At 37.1% G+C, this 15,977-nt stretch overlaps 3 protein-coding genes across 6 annotated transcripts; 2 read left to right on the top strand and 1 right to left on the bottom strand.

The window, feature by feature from the left end:
* Positions 1-469: 469 nt before the first annotated feature.
* Positions 470-6,536, top strand: eif4e1c (eukaryotic translation initiation factor 4E family member 1c). The gene is made up of 7 exons (XM_026309198.1): positions 470-538; positions 1,474-1,559; positions 4,258-4,353; positions 4,619-4,682; positions 4,873-4,986; positions 5,101-5,240; positions 5,349-6,536. Exons 1-7 carry the CDS (start codon positions 521-523, stop codon positions 5,461-5,463), a joined length of 633 nt encoding a protein of 210 aa, XP_026164983.1. The 5' UTR covers positions 470-520; the 3' UTR covers positions 5,464-6,536.
* LOC113131663 (transmembrane protein 150A) lies at positions 6,441-11,094 on the bottom strand. Its single transcript, XM_026309197.2, has 8 exons — positions 10,962-11,094; positions 10,725-10,791; positions 9,909-9,956; positions 9,767-9,829; positions 9,605-9,672; positions 9,377-9,507; positions 8,801-8,978; positions 6,441-7,799 (listed from the first exon to the last, which is right to left on the bottom strand). Exons 2-8 carry the CDS (start codon positions 10,787-10,789, stop codon positions 7,606-7,608), a joined length of 747 nt encoding a protein of 248 aa, XP_026164982.1. The 5' UTR covers positions 10,790-10,791; positions 10,962-11,094; the 3' UTR covers positions 6,441-7,605.
* A 914-nt stretch (positions 11,095-12,008) lies between these two features.
* On the top strand, positions 12,009-15,810 carry LOC113131662 (NFU1 iron-sulfur cluster scaffold homolog, mitochondrial). 4 transcript variants are annotated; one of them, XM_026309193.1, is made up of 9 exons: positions 12,016-12,068; positions 12,637-12,737; positions 13,043-13,103; positions 13,225-13,360; positions 14,145-14,211; positions 14,305-14,416; positions 14,509-14,572; positions 14,811-14,985; positions 15,299-15,810. In XM_026309193.1, the coding sequence occupies exons 1-9, from the start codon at positions 12,050-12,052 to the stop codon at positions 15,365-15,367; spliced, it is 804 nt and encodes a 267-aa protein (XP_026164978.1). In that variant the 5' UTR covers positions 12,016-12,049; the 3' UTR covers positions 15,368-15,810. The 4 variants fall into 4 exon arrangements, with proteins under 4 accessions (XP_026164979.1, XP_026164978.1, XP_026164980.1 ...); XM_026309195.1 differs by having other exon boundaries at positions 12,050-12,097; positions 12,637-12,816; XM_026309196.1 differs by having other exon boundaries at positions 12,050-12,097; positions 12,637-12,816; positions 13,024-13,103.
* The last annotated feature ends 167 nt before the right edge of the window (positions 15,811-15,977 follow it).

Below are 15,977 nucleotides of genomic sequence, written 5' to 3'. Positions count from 1 at the left end.
AGCAAATATATGATGTTACATTTCAGCTGGTAAAGGTGGGACTGGCATATGGAATTATGTAAATCTTTATTGTAAATTCCTTGAAAGATTGAATATATGTAGTGTTAGACTTTATGTAGACTACTCAGACATTGTTGGTTCTTGGTGTGAATTTCTGCTACTTTACCAGTTCCCTGTGATAGTAAACTTTTCTGCTCAGACAGTAAAATGAGTCTTCACTATATCATTGTTGTCTGACATTTGAACTACAGTCAAGTGTGTGCTTGTGTGTGTGTGTGTGTGTGGTGATTGACTGAAAATTATAATCATCCTATTCTGAGATTTTAAACCAGCTGTGGGTGTGAAGTTGTCTACTATTGTATGTGCGTGGCCCAGATGTTTGTGCTACACCACTGCCTGCCTTTCTTGGCTTCATGTCACCAACCCCACCTCAACATGGACTGTGGCGGCTTCCGTAGGTGTGTGAGCGGCCGGAGGGTGACGCAGGAGCCTTAACGGGCAGAACATTTTTACTGTCAAGATGGCGACATCGGAGCCGGTAAGAGAGACGAGACATAGCTGAAAAATTCGACTAATGTCCACGAAAAGGCGAGCTACATCTTCACTACATGCGGAGACCTTTTTATATAACCTCTCCTCCTCGAAATGGCAACTGCTGTATTTGTGAAGCTGTTGTGTTTCGGCTGTGTCAGGCGGCGTGGGTTCCTGTTAGCGTTAGCATGCTCGGCAATGTGATGTAGAAGGCTTGACTTTGTTGGCAGGGAGGGACTGACTGACTACACGTCGTTCATTCAAACTCCTGTCCATGACTTGTTTTAGTCTGCTTCCATATTAGAGTCAGCACCCTGTGGTAATTTTAATCAACCACTGGCACCTTTAAACGCCCGTACACTGATATTATTGAATGTTTTTGGACAATCTGGACACGTGTGTGTGTGTAGCTTGGAGCTAGCCTAGCATGGGTGCTAAAACTAATGCTAGTAATCGATAAGTTAGCTTCATTTGACTAAACGACACTGATATCTTTAACCAACATAAGGCTGGTTATATTCTCTGAGCTGTTCCTTGTAAAACAGTGTAACCTAGAGCCTGACACGACTGTCAAATATCCAAGTTAGGACTTTAAAATGATTTTTTTCATGTTATTGTCATAGCGTTGACGTTATATTAATATTTGAGCACTGCAGGTAGATATGGGGCTCATAGCATGGTGATTTTTGTAGATTGCTCCTTTTGTTTTTCTGCCAACGTGGGTTTTTTTGTTTTGTTTTTTTACATTTTATTGCCTAAATGATTAATCACGAATAATACTCACTTGGTTAATCGTTAATCGCTGTAACCATAATGTCCCCATGTCACTCCTGCTTCATAGTTTAACATACAGGGATTGGACTAACAGATATTTTAAATTGTTTGTATTTAAAAACACCAAAAAAAGGTGGATGATGTGTTTGTGGGTCTCTCTCTCCTCAGAAAGCAGCTGAAACTGAAGATCAACAGACTGACAGCCAAGTCGTTGCAAATCCTGAGCAGTATATCAAGCACCCTTTGCAAAACAGGTGAGAAGAAAACAGCTGCAGTGCCTAATGGGATATTTTAAGCTTAAATCAGCTGCACTGGTTTGATATTAGTGGAGACGATATCAGCTGCAGAACTGAATTTGACATGTGCACATGATCAGAGGTTTCAGGTTATTGAAGACTGTTTTATGACATTTTGACTGACTCATGTAACCCAGCTCATTAACAACACATGCTCAGCTGTTAACATTAATATATGAGACTTAATTCAATAACCAGGAAAAAACTAGCACAATATGGAGGAGAGACCTTCGGCCTAAAACAAGCTATGCTATTTTACATGAAAAAACACATTGTAGTTCTTAACATGTTTATTTAACATTTGTTCAAATTAAGAAAAGGTTGCACCCCCCACCCCCTCAATTGGCACTGAAAGAGCATATTTCATCTTTCTCGTTTGGATGGAGAGCTTCATTTTGTCTAGAGCCCGATCGATATATCGTTTTGCCAATTTTATCGGCCGATATGAGCCTATCACAGATCACAGATATCAGTATCAGCTGGTACTGTACTATAATATACACATAAATAACATCGGCCGTATCGTCTATCTTTTTTTTTTTTTTTTTACTTCATAATATCAGCATCGGCCCCATATCGGTCGGGCTCTTTTTACAATCCTTAAATATTTGTCATTGCTATTGAATGGAGGTACTTAGACTTCAGTCTGTGGTAATGTAGTGGTTTGTCTATAGTAGCTCTGGGGATGTGTGTTTACTGAAAGATGCCTTGTAAATTTTGTTTGGTATTAATGTGCTTTTAACCAGTTATGTTTGTAGTAAATCATCTTGAGTATTATATTAGGCCTCAGTGGATATTTATGGATATTTGTGGATATGTAACAAGAGATTCAGTGTTAGAAGTAACTTAAATATTATCATGTAAATAGAGGCTGTTCTGTGAAAAAGTCTGCTTGCTACTTTTTCTGATAGTTTTTCAATTGTTGCTTATGTTTTTTTTTTTATTATTGTTTTTTAAGATATGGTATCATAGGTCTTCGGTAGTGTTGACCTGTTCACAATCATTGTGTAGCTGGGTTGGGAAATGCTGAATAGTTCACATAGTAAGTCACTTCTAGGACATTCTGCTTATTCAGGTTGTCCACTTACTCTTGCCTGGCCCACATTTTCCTACCACTGTGGTTTTAGATTTTATATGACTGTTCAGTGGTCAGATTATTGTTTTGTAACACTGACTGACTGTAAAATCCTTATTGGAGGAGGTCTCAGTTAGAGGGGTTGGTGTTGCTCAGTGTGCTCATTGACTTACTGACTTCGAACCAGTCAAAAAAGGATAAACCTTTTGTTTTGTTTTTTTTTTTTTTTAAACAATATCTGAAAATCAACTATCAGAAATGTACTTTAAATAGAAAATTCAACAGTTTTAATATCGTGTTCACTTTTAGTTTTGTGAAGTATTTGGTTTTCACTCTGTTCTGTGAAAGTGAGACATCTGTTACCTCGCTGTAACATGGTTAGGCATGATGATCACTGTCAAGGTTTTAGTCATGCAAACTGCTTTTCATATGGCACTGAAATAAAGAGAAACAGCTGCTGAAAGCTAGGAAAATTACATTCAGTTTCTAAAAACCTGTGGTCTGCCGTAGAAAATGTTCTGCATTAATAGTCTAGGAAAAGGGCTAAAAATGAAGAACTTAAATGTTTTTATGCTTCTATAAACATATTTCCAGACATGGCTGTTCCTTTCTGCACAGAGCTCAGTGGATGAAGATGCTGCAAAATTAGACTTTTAGAAGCGCAGGTGTTAAAAAAAATATTTTCTGCTATGAAAAGACTAAAATACCTACAGCCATTCAGAAATGAACATGGACTATCTCCAGACTTGCACCATTTTTTTTTTTGTACAGTTTTGTTTTCATGAACACAAACACATATATTTGTTCAGGTTTCTGTCTGTGACATTCTTACAAACAATATTTTATATAGATCACTATAATTCAGATGAGGCTCCTTTTGTCATTTTTCATTCATTAAATGTTGTATGAAGACCGAACATTACTCTTTCATCCCCATCAGCTTCTCTATCCTGGTCTAAGCTCTTTGTGTTCTTTCATAAGAACTTAAGAGTTAAAAAGCTGGACCACTGATTAATTCTTAATAAACTTGACCTGGTGTCTGCCACATTTCTTAAACTCTGGTGGGTTCATCAGACGCATCCCACCTGTGTTGTGTAATAATGTGACAGTGTGTTTGTGGTACATTGATGGGATTGATTGTTGGTTACTGTTGTGTGTGGAGGGGGCACAGAGTTCAGTCAGTGTCCGCTCATTGCTCTCATCCCTTAATTGCTACCCCCACCCATCCTCGGAATAGATGAAAGAGTAACAGCACCCGTCATAAACAAAGGCTGCATTTGTAGTGCTTCTGATGGCTAGCTTTCTCTGTTCTTTTGCATTGATATGCATGCTTTTGTTGCTAGCCACTGTGTTGTGAAATACAGTTTACAGTATATCTTGATTATTAGATTACTTTGGTTTCCATGTAATACATTCACAGTAAATACCTCTGTAGAAATTTCATCATTCTGAGACTGGAGAGAAAATTTCATGATTTGTTTGTGTATTTTAAAAAATGATGGTTTTTCTAAATAGATCTTTGTAACTTTTAATATTTCTACAGTTCTGTGAATAGTAAGTGTCGTAATGCTTGTCTTGCAGATGGGCCCTGTGGTATTTCAAAAACGACAAGAGCAAAAGCTGGTCAGAGAACTTGCGACTCATTTCAAAGTTTGACACAGTGGAAGACTTTTGGGCGTAAGTTTTCTCTACTCATCTACATGATAGGGATTTTCTCCTTAAAAGGGGTGTAAGTGGAGTGTTTCAGTGAGTGACATTTTGAGTGTGTGACAGTATTTTGATTATGAATACATTTCCCCCTACTGTTTGTATCATGCTATGTGGATCTGCAATGAATATTATTGTCTTCTAGATTCAGATCTTTGAAGAACAGCATGGCAGCAAAATAAAAACTACTGAAGTTAAAGTTCTGCTATTTTGATGATACTGTTGTTTCTTTCAGATTATACAACCACATACAGCAACCAAGCAAACTTGGCTTTGGCTGTGATTATTCCTTATTTAAGGTAAGGTTTGCTTTTTAATAGTTCATTTTAGGAAGAGAATACAACTTTCTTGCCAACAACTGTTTATATTTGTAGCATTTAAAATGATTTTCTGTTTAGCAGCGCAGTTAAACATCAAAGAAACTAGTATATCACTTAACCTTTTGTTAATGTAACATTTATTTAATGACTTTTTGACTTTGTGTGGCAGGATGGGATTAAACCGATGTGGGAGGACGACAGGAACAAGCTGGGTGGTCGATGGTTGATGACTCTCAATAAACAACAGAGACACAATGACCTTGACCGCTACTGGATGGAGACGGTAAGCAGCAAAACAACGAAATATTTGTTGTATGCTTCTTCTGACAGTTGAGATTTATGATTAGAAAGGATCAGTTTAATTCATATAGCACGTCATGTTTTGTGTTTTTTGCAGCTCTTGTGTTTAGTCGGTGAGTCGTTTGATGAGGCCAGTGAAGATGTGTGTGGAGCAGTGGTCAACGTTAGACCTAAAGGTGACAAAATAGCCATCTGGACAAGCAACTGCCAAAACAGGGAAGCCATCATGACGATAGGGTAAGTTGTAATGTGAGAAATTTGCTAACTGCGGGTGACCACTAGATGGTGACACTAAGTTACCATTAGACCTCAGACAGCATTCAACTTCATCTTGTGTTTCTACAGGCAACTTTATAAAGAGCGTCTGAACCTCCCCATGAAAGCCATGATCGGCTACCAGTCACATGACGACACGTCCAGCAAGAGCGGATCCACCACCAAGAACATGTACTCTGTTTGAAAAACCTCCCCCCACATTTAAAATTGCTGTAGATTTAAAAAATTACCAACCTCCATCATCAAATTAATAATCTTTTGAGTTGTCATCTACTGTAGTGTCTTTTCCTTTTATTGAAAAGAGAAATGTTCATAGTGTGTATAGTTGGAGCTTCCCCTCGACATAAGAAATAAGTGGCGCGATAGTTATTAAAGGGAGGAGGCCGGAAAGATGGCAAGTATTTGGTTGAAGATGTCATTTGCGAGGAAGAGAACACAAAAAATTTCCTTTTATAGTTGGAGAGTTTTGATTAATACTAGTGACCCGCCCTAGCTTAGCTGAGAACAAGCTTTTTTTTCAGTTCTTAATGGCTTTGAGCAACAAAAAAAAAAAAAAAAAAAGTTTTTTTCTTAACTATAAAGGCGATGCGTTTTTCTCATGCTGAGTTCTCGCTCACTTACAAAAAATGTTTCTCACCTCACAGGAAAACCTGGTAGACAACTTATCCTTTCACAGAACAAATTTTAAGGGCAAATTTTAACTTGATCCAGAAGTGTTCAGCATCAGTTGGGCTTTCAGATGCACCAGCTTCAAGAATCTACAGTATCTTCAAGATTTGTAAAAGCTGTGGTCTCACTCCAAAGTGTAGAGTTTGGATTTAAGGCCACTTATTGTTTCAGCCATGCTGGAATTATGGAATATTGCTTGTATTACTTTTTGAATTTTTTTTTCCTTCCCCTTACATTTATTTATAATGTATTGCATTGCAGTTGAACTACTTAGTTTAAACACAACCATGTATTTTCATTTTATTTTTCTTTTTTGTTAAGGTTAATAATGTGGACTACTGCATATAGATTACATTTTTTACAGTGTACCATACAGTAAAGATGCTGACAGAATTAGGTGTGCTTTTCACTGTTTTCTTCCTAACAAAAACTGTAGATAATGTCGCACTCCTCTCTTGGTTGATGCGAAAGAAGATGATATTCATTGTGAAATGACTTTGCTCATAATGTATCTTTATTATCTATAATTCCAGGATGTATATTACCTTCTTTCAAGTAAAGGTTAAGTGCTTTGCATTAAAACAATAATCAAGTTGTCTTATTTTGTCAAAAGTTATGGTGAAGCAGCAGCAATTGGGGGCAGCAGAATTATGTTGTTGAAAGTAAGTTGTGAACAATATTCTGGATATATATATTTTCTGATTTGGCTTTTGTTTCCAACTCTTCACCAGAGTAGTTGGCTTTTCAGCTGCTTAAATAATCCTTTGTGGTGCATGAAGGTACGTGACATCACCTTAACCTTTACTAAGAAAGGGATGTTTTAAACCAAGGACAAAAATACAAATTTAACATTAAGTAAAATAATCAAAACTGCTGTCACTTGTACTGTATTAGACATATCATTGAAACTTAATCACATGTCTAGTTTGTCCTCTTAACACTGAGCTACACTGAAAATATGTGAACAGACCACACCTAAATACTTTGTAATGGATACTAACCTATTTGCACATAGTAAAACTGGATTTAATGCTACTGCATCTTAGCCTGTTGAGGTGCTGACGTTCCTGTTTCAGTATGTACCGAATGAAACATGTAACTCACTTTGCTAGATGTCAGTGATCATCCAGTCAAACTCGATTCTCTGACATAATGGGTGTACTAAGTCCTCCACCCTTCCACACTATTCTGTTTGAAATCAAATTCTGTATCGCCAGAATATCAGTGATTACGGTAATAATTATTTTATTAAAGTGCCAAAGCTGTATGTAAGTACTCAGATCCAGGAAAGAACCTTAATGTTAAACTAATATCAAAAGACTTTCAAAGATATTGTAGTTAGTGCATTGCAGATTTTGGTAGATATTGGCAGAGCTGAGATGCTCATATGTGTTTTTCTCTTGGGGTGCCAGGCAGTTTGTTTCAATAAGAAATGTTTTATCTAAGAAACAAATCCCCTGGAGATTAAATAATCCAATTTTAGGCCCCAGTATCAAGAGATGATTAAAAGTGGTCATATAAAGGCATCTCAGCAGTGATGGAAAAAACAAAACAAAAAACAACTTGTCCTCCAGATATGCTGCAGCTATTGTCTTTACAAATGTCTTATTCATTCCATTGTTAACTACTTGTGGACTTCTGCCAGATTTTGGCAACATCAGGACATCGTCATCATCAAAGGCTTTTCTTCCCCTCTTTTGTTCAGCAGGTTTGAAATCATGAAAGACGAGAAAAAGCAAAACTCCACGGCGTAGGAGAGTTGAAACAACTCCAGGTTCACAAACAGCATCCACTCAAATATAGCCGACAGATGAACGTAGAAATACTTTTCCTGGCCAAACAAAACTGTATCTGAAGGTTTTCAAGTTAAGGATGTTAAGGATGGAAGAGTTAGTGACAGGTATTTCATCAGTGAATGGTCATTTGTGAAAACATTTCTTTGTAAATTGCTCTTAGATTGAGACCAGTGACAAAATTCCTGTACAACCTAAAAAGTTTTTGGAACAACAAAATTAAAACTATTGCTTCAAAAACCTTAGTTACATTCAGCAAACGTGTGTAATCTTTATCACTATTATGTACTTGTGTGTGATGAAAAGCGAGTTGTTGCAGTTATTTTTAAGGCATGTGCTACAGGGTATCTCACATTATTATCCATCCATCCATCCATCCATCCATCCATCCATCCATCCATTCTATACCCGCTTTTTCCTGAAAGCCAGGGTCATGGGGATCTGCTGGAGCCTATCCCAGCTCTCTCTCGGGTGAAAGGCAGGGGTACACCCTGGACAGGTCACATTATTATCCTACATAGGCTAAAGTGTTACTGTATTCAACTTTGATTTCAGCTGCTTTTAAAATGGGAGCTCAAAGTTTCCGTCTCCAAATGTGAAAATGTGCATCAATAAATAGTGTTAAAGTATTGCTGAGCTTGATATCAGAGCCTGATCTTCTCCAGAGAAAATTTGGTTTTGTGTAGCTTTGCAGCTTGTAGATGTAAGAATGCAAAGAAGGATGTGAAGCTGAATATTACAGGAAACAATGGTTAAAGATTGATGTTGATAAAAACGCAGTTAATACATATCTAACTCTGTCAGGTGGACTCCAGTGGCCAGTCCCATTTTGTAAACAGAGCTGCAGACTGAGTCCAAATAAGTCACAGAGGGACTGTGGTGCTGCTGAACAGCTGGACAGTGTTGCTCTGGCGTCACTGCTGAAGTCAGACGTCCTGTCCAAATGTCCTGTCTAAAGCCACAACAAATGAACCTTATACTCTACTGCGACTTTCCAGCCACAAATACTTACCACACAAAAGAACAATTAGTTTAGCTTCAGAATTTGTAAAATGATACAACAGATGGTGGCAATGGCTTGAATCACAGTGAAGCTGATGCGCACTGGGTAGAGGATCTTCTCATATCCTGTCAGCACACACTTCCTGGTCAGCAAAGTGAGCAGGGCAGTGTAGAAGCAGATGCACATGAAGCAGACAGCAGCTCCAAGATTGTGAACGAGTTGCAGGAAGAGTGGCTGTGGAGGACAGTTAGTACAGATGACAGATAAGCAATTTAAATCAGTTTTTTCACTCCAGTTTCCCTCAGGGCACCCTCATCTGGTTTAATCTTCAGTAGATAGAAATAAAATAGTTCACATTTAATTTATCACGCAGAAAACAACTGCTTAACTAAACTCACACTTGCAAATTTTAAATTATACAATGCTAACGCTGATTCTACAATACACCTATTATTTTTAGTCAAATAAAAATGGTACAATTTTACAACTGAACCATGTACGATCTTTGTTTGCTGTCAGCCTAATGTCACTGTTAACATTTTATGATGATGTCTTGCAAGAGACAAAAGCAGCAATATAATGCTGCAAATGAATCTTAGTCAAACATATTCTGCAGGTAGTGCGATGCTTACATTGCAGTTTGCAGCTGCAAATCCCCCCATGGATGCTACCACACCGAAGGTCAGTGCAAACTTGCTCAGCATGGAATGACACATATGTTTTTCCATAATATGTGCATGGTGAAATACACTGAACAGCAGAACTACAAAGGAGATCACAGCTGGTGTAAGACACATCACTCATGTTGTGCACAGTATAATTTACATTACATGTGTAAGGCATTTAGCAGGTCAACTCACATAGAAACGATCCAAGGTTGATTGTAGCTGAAAAGAGTGAACTTTCTGGTGCGTTGCTTCCACTTGAGCTGGAATCACATCATTTATTCATTTTAAGCCTCACTATTTGATTCCAGTGGACGGAATAAACAATGGATGAAATGAACAAAACTGTATTTGTACCTTATAGTGGGAACCAGTAAACATCCATTGGTTCGATTCCATCCACAGTAGTTGCTACTGTTCCTGAAAACAAATGAATGAAGTTTTAGAGAATTTGTCACATCTAAATGTTGAATTTTTGCAGTAATGAGACATAACTCACCAGTCGCTGAGCGAGAACACATGGTTATTGGCTAAGGCCAGGCCATATCTGTAAATATAAAAGAAAAGAAAATGTATTTATTATATTTATAATTTTAATATTTGACCTTGGATTCTCTCTTTTGCTTTTATAGAAATTACCATTCAAATTAAGTGTAGCAGTTTCTGTATATTTATATAATTATGTATATAATAATATTATTTTTTAACTCTCTAAAACTTGTAGCAGTAGTGAACAACTAATAATTTGAAGAGAGGATGATGCAGTTAACGCAGCTCCAATGATTTTATCTCACCGCTGACTTTTTGACATTGAAAACATGGAACAACCAGCTACAGTCTGATGAAGAATTACACTGACTCTTATCTAATTTAATGAAACATACAGTACATGCTGTGTACATCTAGATAAGATTTTCACTCAAACCCTAGAAGGAATTAGATAATCAAGCAGGAAACTATCACATGTGCACTTGCCATAACTATCAGAGCTACAACTAGATAGATCGGCATGCACATCTTGGCTGAAGGTGCAGTTTGTTGAAGAGGGTAAATACTCGATTGGCTTGTATACACACCTCGCCTCTCATAAAACTAGCTGGATCACATATTTAACTTGTTTCATAATGTGCTCAGACGTAGGCAGTCGGTTGGGTTTCTGTTACTTTTAAATATAAATGTTGCTTTGCACTGGACTTAAACATACACACTCACAGATAGCTCTGGCGAGAGACAAAGGCAGTATAAAACAGATGTTCTCATATTTTTGCCAAGGTATAAAGACAAATGAGAAAGTGTGAATTTTCGGTAGACTTACACAGTCCATGTTCCAATGAAAGACAGCGCAAAGATGAAGATGGGGAAGATAATCCACAGCACCATGTCTTGGTGATGAAAAGATGTGTAACAAATTAAAACAGGGATTCCTTAATTCCAGGTAACTTTTTTAAGACCTCAACACTAAACCTCTTTAGGTATTTATAGATTCCTCATGGAATGAGTCACACACCTCCACAGAAAAATTAATACTAGAAAAAAACAATAAAGCACTGACCCTATATGATATAGGTGTAGTCCAGCTTCTTCAAAGAGACAGTTGCACTGTTGTAGTTGTAGTAATCTTCCACCATTCAGATTACAGCCCTGCTTTTATGGGAGAATGCATGTTTCTTTGCCACTCCTTTTGAGCACTATCTTGCTCCTGTCAGACCACATGTTGGGAAACATGGGGTTGGCCTTCTTGAAACAGCCGTATTGTTTGTTTAATTCAAATCAGTATCAGCTATTCAGCTATGGGCTACATCTTCATAGTCGGCTTTTGTAGAGTCACACTGGCCGGTGACTCTGGATTTCAAGTGTGAACATACACAGACTTATGTGCACTATATTGATACTGATTTTCAGAGTCCTAAAGATACATTTCAAACTGAGGAACAAAACTACTTGTGTTATGTAGACAGGAGACTGTTATATGGGAAATGCTATGATTACCTCAAGTGACAATTTATGTTTTACCTTTAATGCAGTGCTGGAAAGTAATCAAGAACACTAACTCAAACAAAGTACAGTTTGAAGGTACTTGTGTTTTATTTGATTCTTTCTATTACTATTAGATATTACTGACCTGTTGTCTCATATTGTAAGAAAAAAAACATGGGTAAAGGCTTTTATGCACTTAAACTTATATATTAAATGAAATATATAAATATATCATAGGAGATGATAAAATGAATAAAAGCTACTGGTTTGTGATAGCCTACTATTTAACTTTAATTATAAAGTAATCAATGGTGGAAGAAAGTGAAACAACCATACCCTACTACAGTGTAAAAATACACTACTACAAGTAAAAGTCCTGCACGAAAGTACAAGCACAAAAAAAATTGAATGGGACCTTTCAGCATATTCAACTGAATTACAATAGATCATAAACAACAGCGTAAGGTAACTGAAACTTCCAGTTACAGGGCTGTGTTTATTCATTATGTCTCTTGCAGCTAATAAATTCAGCTGTTTCAGTGAGGAATTAGACTAAAAGAAAGTCAAACAGTGATTTGAAAACAAAGCCCACATGCGGACGATGTGCTCTCTGCCACATGAGGGCCCCACTCTCAAAACAAACAAAATGGCGGCGCAGATGAGATGGGGTCTTCTCCAGTTGGTACGGGCAAGAAATACGACTCTCTTTAGGTTAGCACTTCTACATCTGGGTCATATTGTTTTGTGCTGCTGCTGTTATGTGTTTTAATGGACGTGTAAATGCGTAGGGTTGACATTTTGACGTGTGGTTGTGGTTATATTCTGAGCTAGCTGGATAACGTTAGCTAGCAAACTGTGACAACTAGTTACCTGAGGTTTATCACAACAATAAGAGTTAACGTTAATCCCACATGGAGGAGGATATGCTGACAGTTTAGGTACTCTGACGCTTTTTCGTCTTTGAGTTCGTAATGTGTATTTCCCATTCTCAAACATGTGACTTAGTCGCTAACGCCAGCTAGCTAGCTCGGCTGTGAGCTTCAGCGTCAGTGAAATGATTCAACCTGTAACCAGACCAAAGTTCACAGCTGTTAGGTGTAACCAGACCAAAGTTCACAGCTGTTAGGTGTGAACTTTGGTCTGGTTACAGCCTCAGGGCTCAGGGCTTTACTATGTAACTAATCCTGTTTGTCTGAAATGCGTGACTCTGGACCTGTGTCCACTGACGTTGTCTTTTTCCACGCTGAAAGATTTCCAGACAACGCCTGGAGCTCATACCACTCACGGTGCACGGCCCAAAACCTCAGAAAGGTTCAGCCTCAGCCCGGGACGGGAACCATACACTTCTCAAGTGAGAAACACACTTTAATCGAAGCTGGATTACCTACTGGCCAAAGCGGGCACCTGCCCAGGGACCCCCAAACCCCCAGGTTTATTCCATATCATTTGAGTCCATTTAAGTTGGTCAATAACGCTACTTATTGGAAATTTGTGCCAAATAGGTTCAGTGTTTTAAAGTGCTGAGTTCACTACCATAGGAAACTAGAAAATATTCACATTTGCGGCACAGTTATCAAAATTGTTACTAATAAATTTTCTGTCAATCAACTAATTGCATAATTAACTAAGCATTTCAGCCTACTGGTTGGTTTCTAGGTGCCTGGGGAAATAATGAAAGTGCCATGTATGGTGGGGGTCCATGGGAGCCCATTAAGAGGTTAATCCTCCGTTATCTTGTTTGAATACATGCTGTAATGATACTAATATGTTTATGAAGAAAAAGGAAACAAACCAATCATAAAACTTCACCAAGAATTTGTTTTTATAATATCCCTTAGTAAGACGCCTGTCCATCCAGACTCAAGACACTCCAAACCCCAGGAGCTTGAAGTTTCTCCCTGGTAAACCTGTTTTAGGAAGTGGGACACTTGACTTTCCCTCTCCAAGTTCAGCTGAATGTTCATCTTTAGCCAGGTAGTGTGTCAGCTGTCTTGTGCTTTGTTTTCCTGGTATGATATTATTGTGTGTTTTTAAATAATATGAAGAAATTTTAGAGGGAACATAGTTTTAGATTTTACACTAGGGACAATAATGTTTTATGGAAATGTGCATTGCACGCTAATGAAATATGCCATGTTTAGAAATGTTAGTGTAAACAGAAGGGAAAGGGCAGATTTATTTGTGGAGTGCTTGCTTGCAGGTAAACATAAAAGAATGAGAAAGCTGCACACTCATTACCAGAACTAATTTAAATTTATAGAGATCTGCAGCTTAAAAAGATTTTTAAAAAAAAAACATTTAAATAAATCATTCAGAGATAAGTGTGCATCCTTCCATCGACTCTTTGCTAAAAAAAAATAATAGTTTGACAGTGGATATTATCTTCATTAAGACTATTTTCATGGTTGTAGTTTTACTTTCTGACAGTGAAAAGGTTGTCTGGTTGCAGAGTATGTACAGCAGCTGTGACAATGTACCCTGTGCATATTACACTGTGATAGTCCAGGATTTTTGTGACTTAAAGCGACTGACTGCAAGAATAAAGAATGAAAGAATAAATATGTTTTGTTTGTTGATACATTTTGTCTTGTCTTGAAAAAAATGACAACACTGTCAAAAGCAGTGCAGTTCTTTTGACACTCGATAAAAGAAGTTATCACTAAATAAAGACAAATTGGTGTGAGGTATGTTGTGCATTCAATTTTTGTTGAACAGTAACATAAAATGTTTTTTTTGTTGTTTTTGTTTTTTTTTCCAGGGTCTTGTTTGAAATCGAAGGAGTGAAAAGTGTGTTCTTCGGCCCTGATTTTATCACAGTCACTAAAGTGAGTACTTGTACTTTTACTTTTTATCTCTGATTGTAGTCCTTTAAAATCTGTGAAGAAATTTAACATAGGAGATCTTTGATGTATTGTCAGACAGATGAGGATGTAGAATGGACAGACATTAAGCGTCATGCCTTGGAAGCCATTGCTAAGTTCTTTGAGAGTGGTGACCCGATAACAACAGGGGCAGTACACCATGAAAGCAGTGAGTATGCAGTGAAAACATCTTGAAGTTGTGCAGCTGCTTCCCTTTATGTTGTGTAACTAATTCTAAACTGAACATTTTCTTAATTGTAGGTCTCTCTGAAGATGATGATGAAATTGTATCTATGATAAAGGAGCTTCTGGACACCAGAATCAGGTAAAAATGCTCTAGTATGACTATCTGAACACTGTAGTTGCTGGGAAGCCCATTGTTTGATCATTTATATTTTTTTAAAGTATTTTTTAAATCTAGATGAAATATTTTCTGTTATATTTCTCTACTTAGCACTCATAAAAATGATGTTGACTGTATGGGTACTGAGATACTAGTCTGAATCTGACTGTCCTTTATGCTGTTTTGTTCTTTGCATGATGTGGGCTCTTTGATTTATAAGACCTACAGTGCAGGAGGATGGAGGTGATGTCATCTTTAAGGGTTTTGAGGATGGTACAGTCAAACTGAAGCTGGTTGGTTCCTGCACAGGATGTCCCAGCTCCACAGTGACCCTGAGGAACGGCATACAGAATATGCTGCAGTTCTACATCCCAGAAGTAGACAAGGTGGAACAGGTGATTATCAAGATCTATTTTGCTGTACAGCTTATAATTAGGTGTTTTGTTGTAGATGAGCAGAGATTGGTAGTTTCAGCTGTTTAAGTTGTTTGCACTTTGAAATCACCATGTTATAGACAGTAATTTTTTTCACTGGTAGAATTGAATAAAATGATGAAAACAAAAGAAGGTTTTTAGAATTTAGGTAATAATTTTACTTGCTACTGTACTGAATTTAGCTAAGAGACTGGGAAGCATGGTAAAAATGTGTCTTTATAGCATTTTGTGTCATTCCATTGTGTAACATTTGTCAAATATCATTTTTGCCCAGGTGGAAGATGAAGTTGATGAAATTAATGCAAAGGTTTTCTCAGAGCTGGAGCGCAAATTACAAGAATAAAACATTATGAAACCACACACCTATAAACTTTATTAGAAGAAAAACCTGTTTAATTTTGTCAAACATCCATTATTTGCCATAATTACCATCATGTAACATATAACAACGAAGAGAGAAGATTATTTACTTTTAAAGAGATCAAAATGTAATTTTTGTACATACTCTATACCCCCTGCATAAAGTAAGAAAGATATACCATGTCCCTGTATACAGAAATGCAGTTATTTTCCAATCTAAAAAAATGTTTTGTTGTGATGGCTATAGATGTTTTGTTGTATTTATTTCTTATAAATATTGTATATTTTGAAGGAATGTTTTCAATGGAATGGACGTATTGTAAAAGTTATGTGCCACTTCCTGCTGTCATAGACCAGAATAGCTCTCGCTTGTTAAAGCATCATCTATAAATGAAATAAATGTTATTAAAGTTGCAAGTTTCTAGATTCATAGTGTAATATCTTAAGAGGTCTGTTTGCTATACCTACATGCTTTGCTCCACTCTCAAGGTTACTGTAGCACATTAAAACAAGTTCATTTTTGAAAGCGAATATTTATTCCTTTTTAAATTATTGTTTTATTCCAGTTGTGACTTGCATGAGCTGGGCTATAG

The sequence above is a fragment of the Mastacembelus armatus genome, chromosome 15 (assembly GCF_900324485.2).
Source record: "Mastacembelus armatus chromosome 15, fMasArm1.2, whole genome shotgun sequence".
NCBI classification, from domain to species: domain Eukaryota; kingdom Metazoa; phylum Chordata; class Actinopteri; order Synbranchiformes; family Mastacembelidae; genus Mastacembelus; species Mastacembelus armatus.
Note: the sequence above shows the minus strand (reverse complement) of the source record. Positions and strands in the feature narration are given on the sequence as shown.

Coding starts and splice junctions, on each gene's coding strand:
- LOC113131662 (XM_026309193.1), top strand. Junction 12,738..13,042: donor GGGAACCATACACTTCTCAA/GTGAGAAACACA, acceptor GTTGGTTTCTAG/GTGCCTGGGGAAATAATGAA. Junction 14,573..14,810: donor CTTCTGGACACCAGAATCAG/GTAAAAATGCTC, acceptor TTGATTTATAAG/ACCTACAGTGCAGGAGGATG.
- eif4e1c (XM_026309198.1), top strand. Junction 4,354..4,618: donor ACAGTGGAAGACTTTTGGGC/GTAAGTTTTCTC, acceptor TGTTTCTTTCAG/ATTATACAACCACATACAGC. Junction 4,987..5,100: donor ACCGCTACTGGATGGAGACG/GTAAGCAGCAAA, acceptor TGTTTTTTGCAG/CTCTTGTGTTTAGTCGGTGA.
- LOC113131663 (XM_026309197.2), bottom strand. CDS start 10,789: ATGGTGCTGTGGATTATCTTCCCCATCTTCATCTTTGCGCTGTCTTTC. Junction 9,673..9,766: donor TTACTGGTTCCCACTATAAG/GTACAAATACAG, acceptor ATGTGATTCCAG/CTCAAGTGGAAGCAACGCAC. Junction 7,800..8,800: donor AGCCATTGCCACCATCTGTT/GTATCATTTTAC, acceptor GAAAACCTTCAG/ATACAGTTTTGTTTGGCCAG.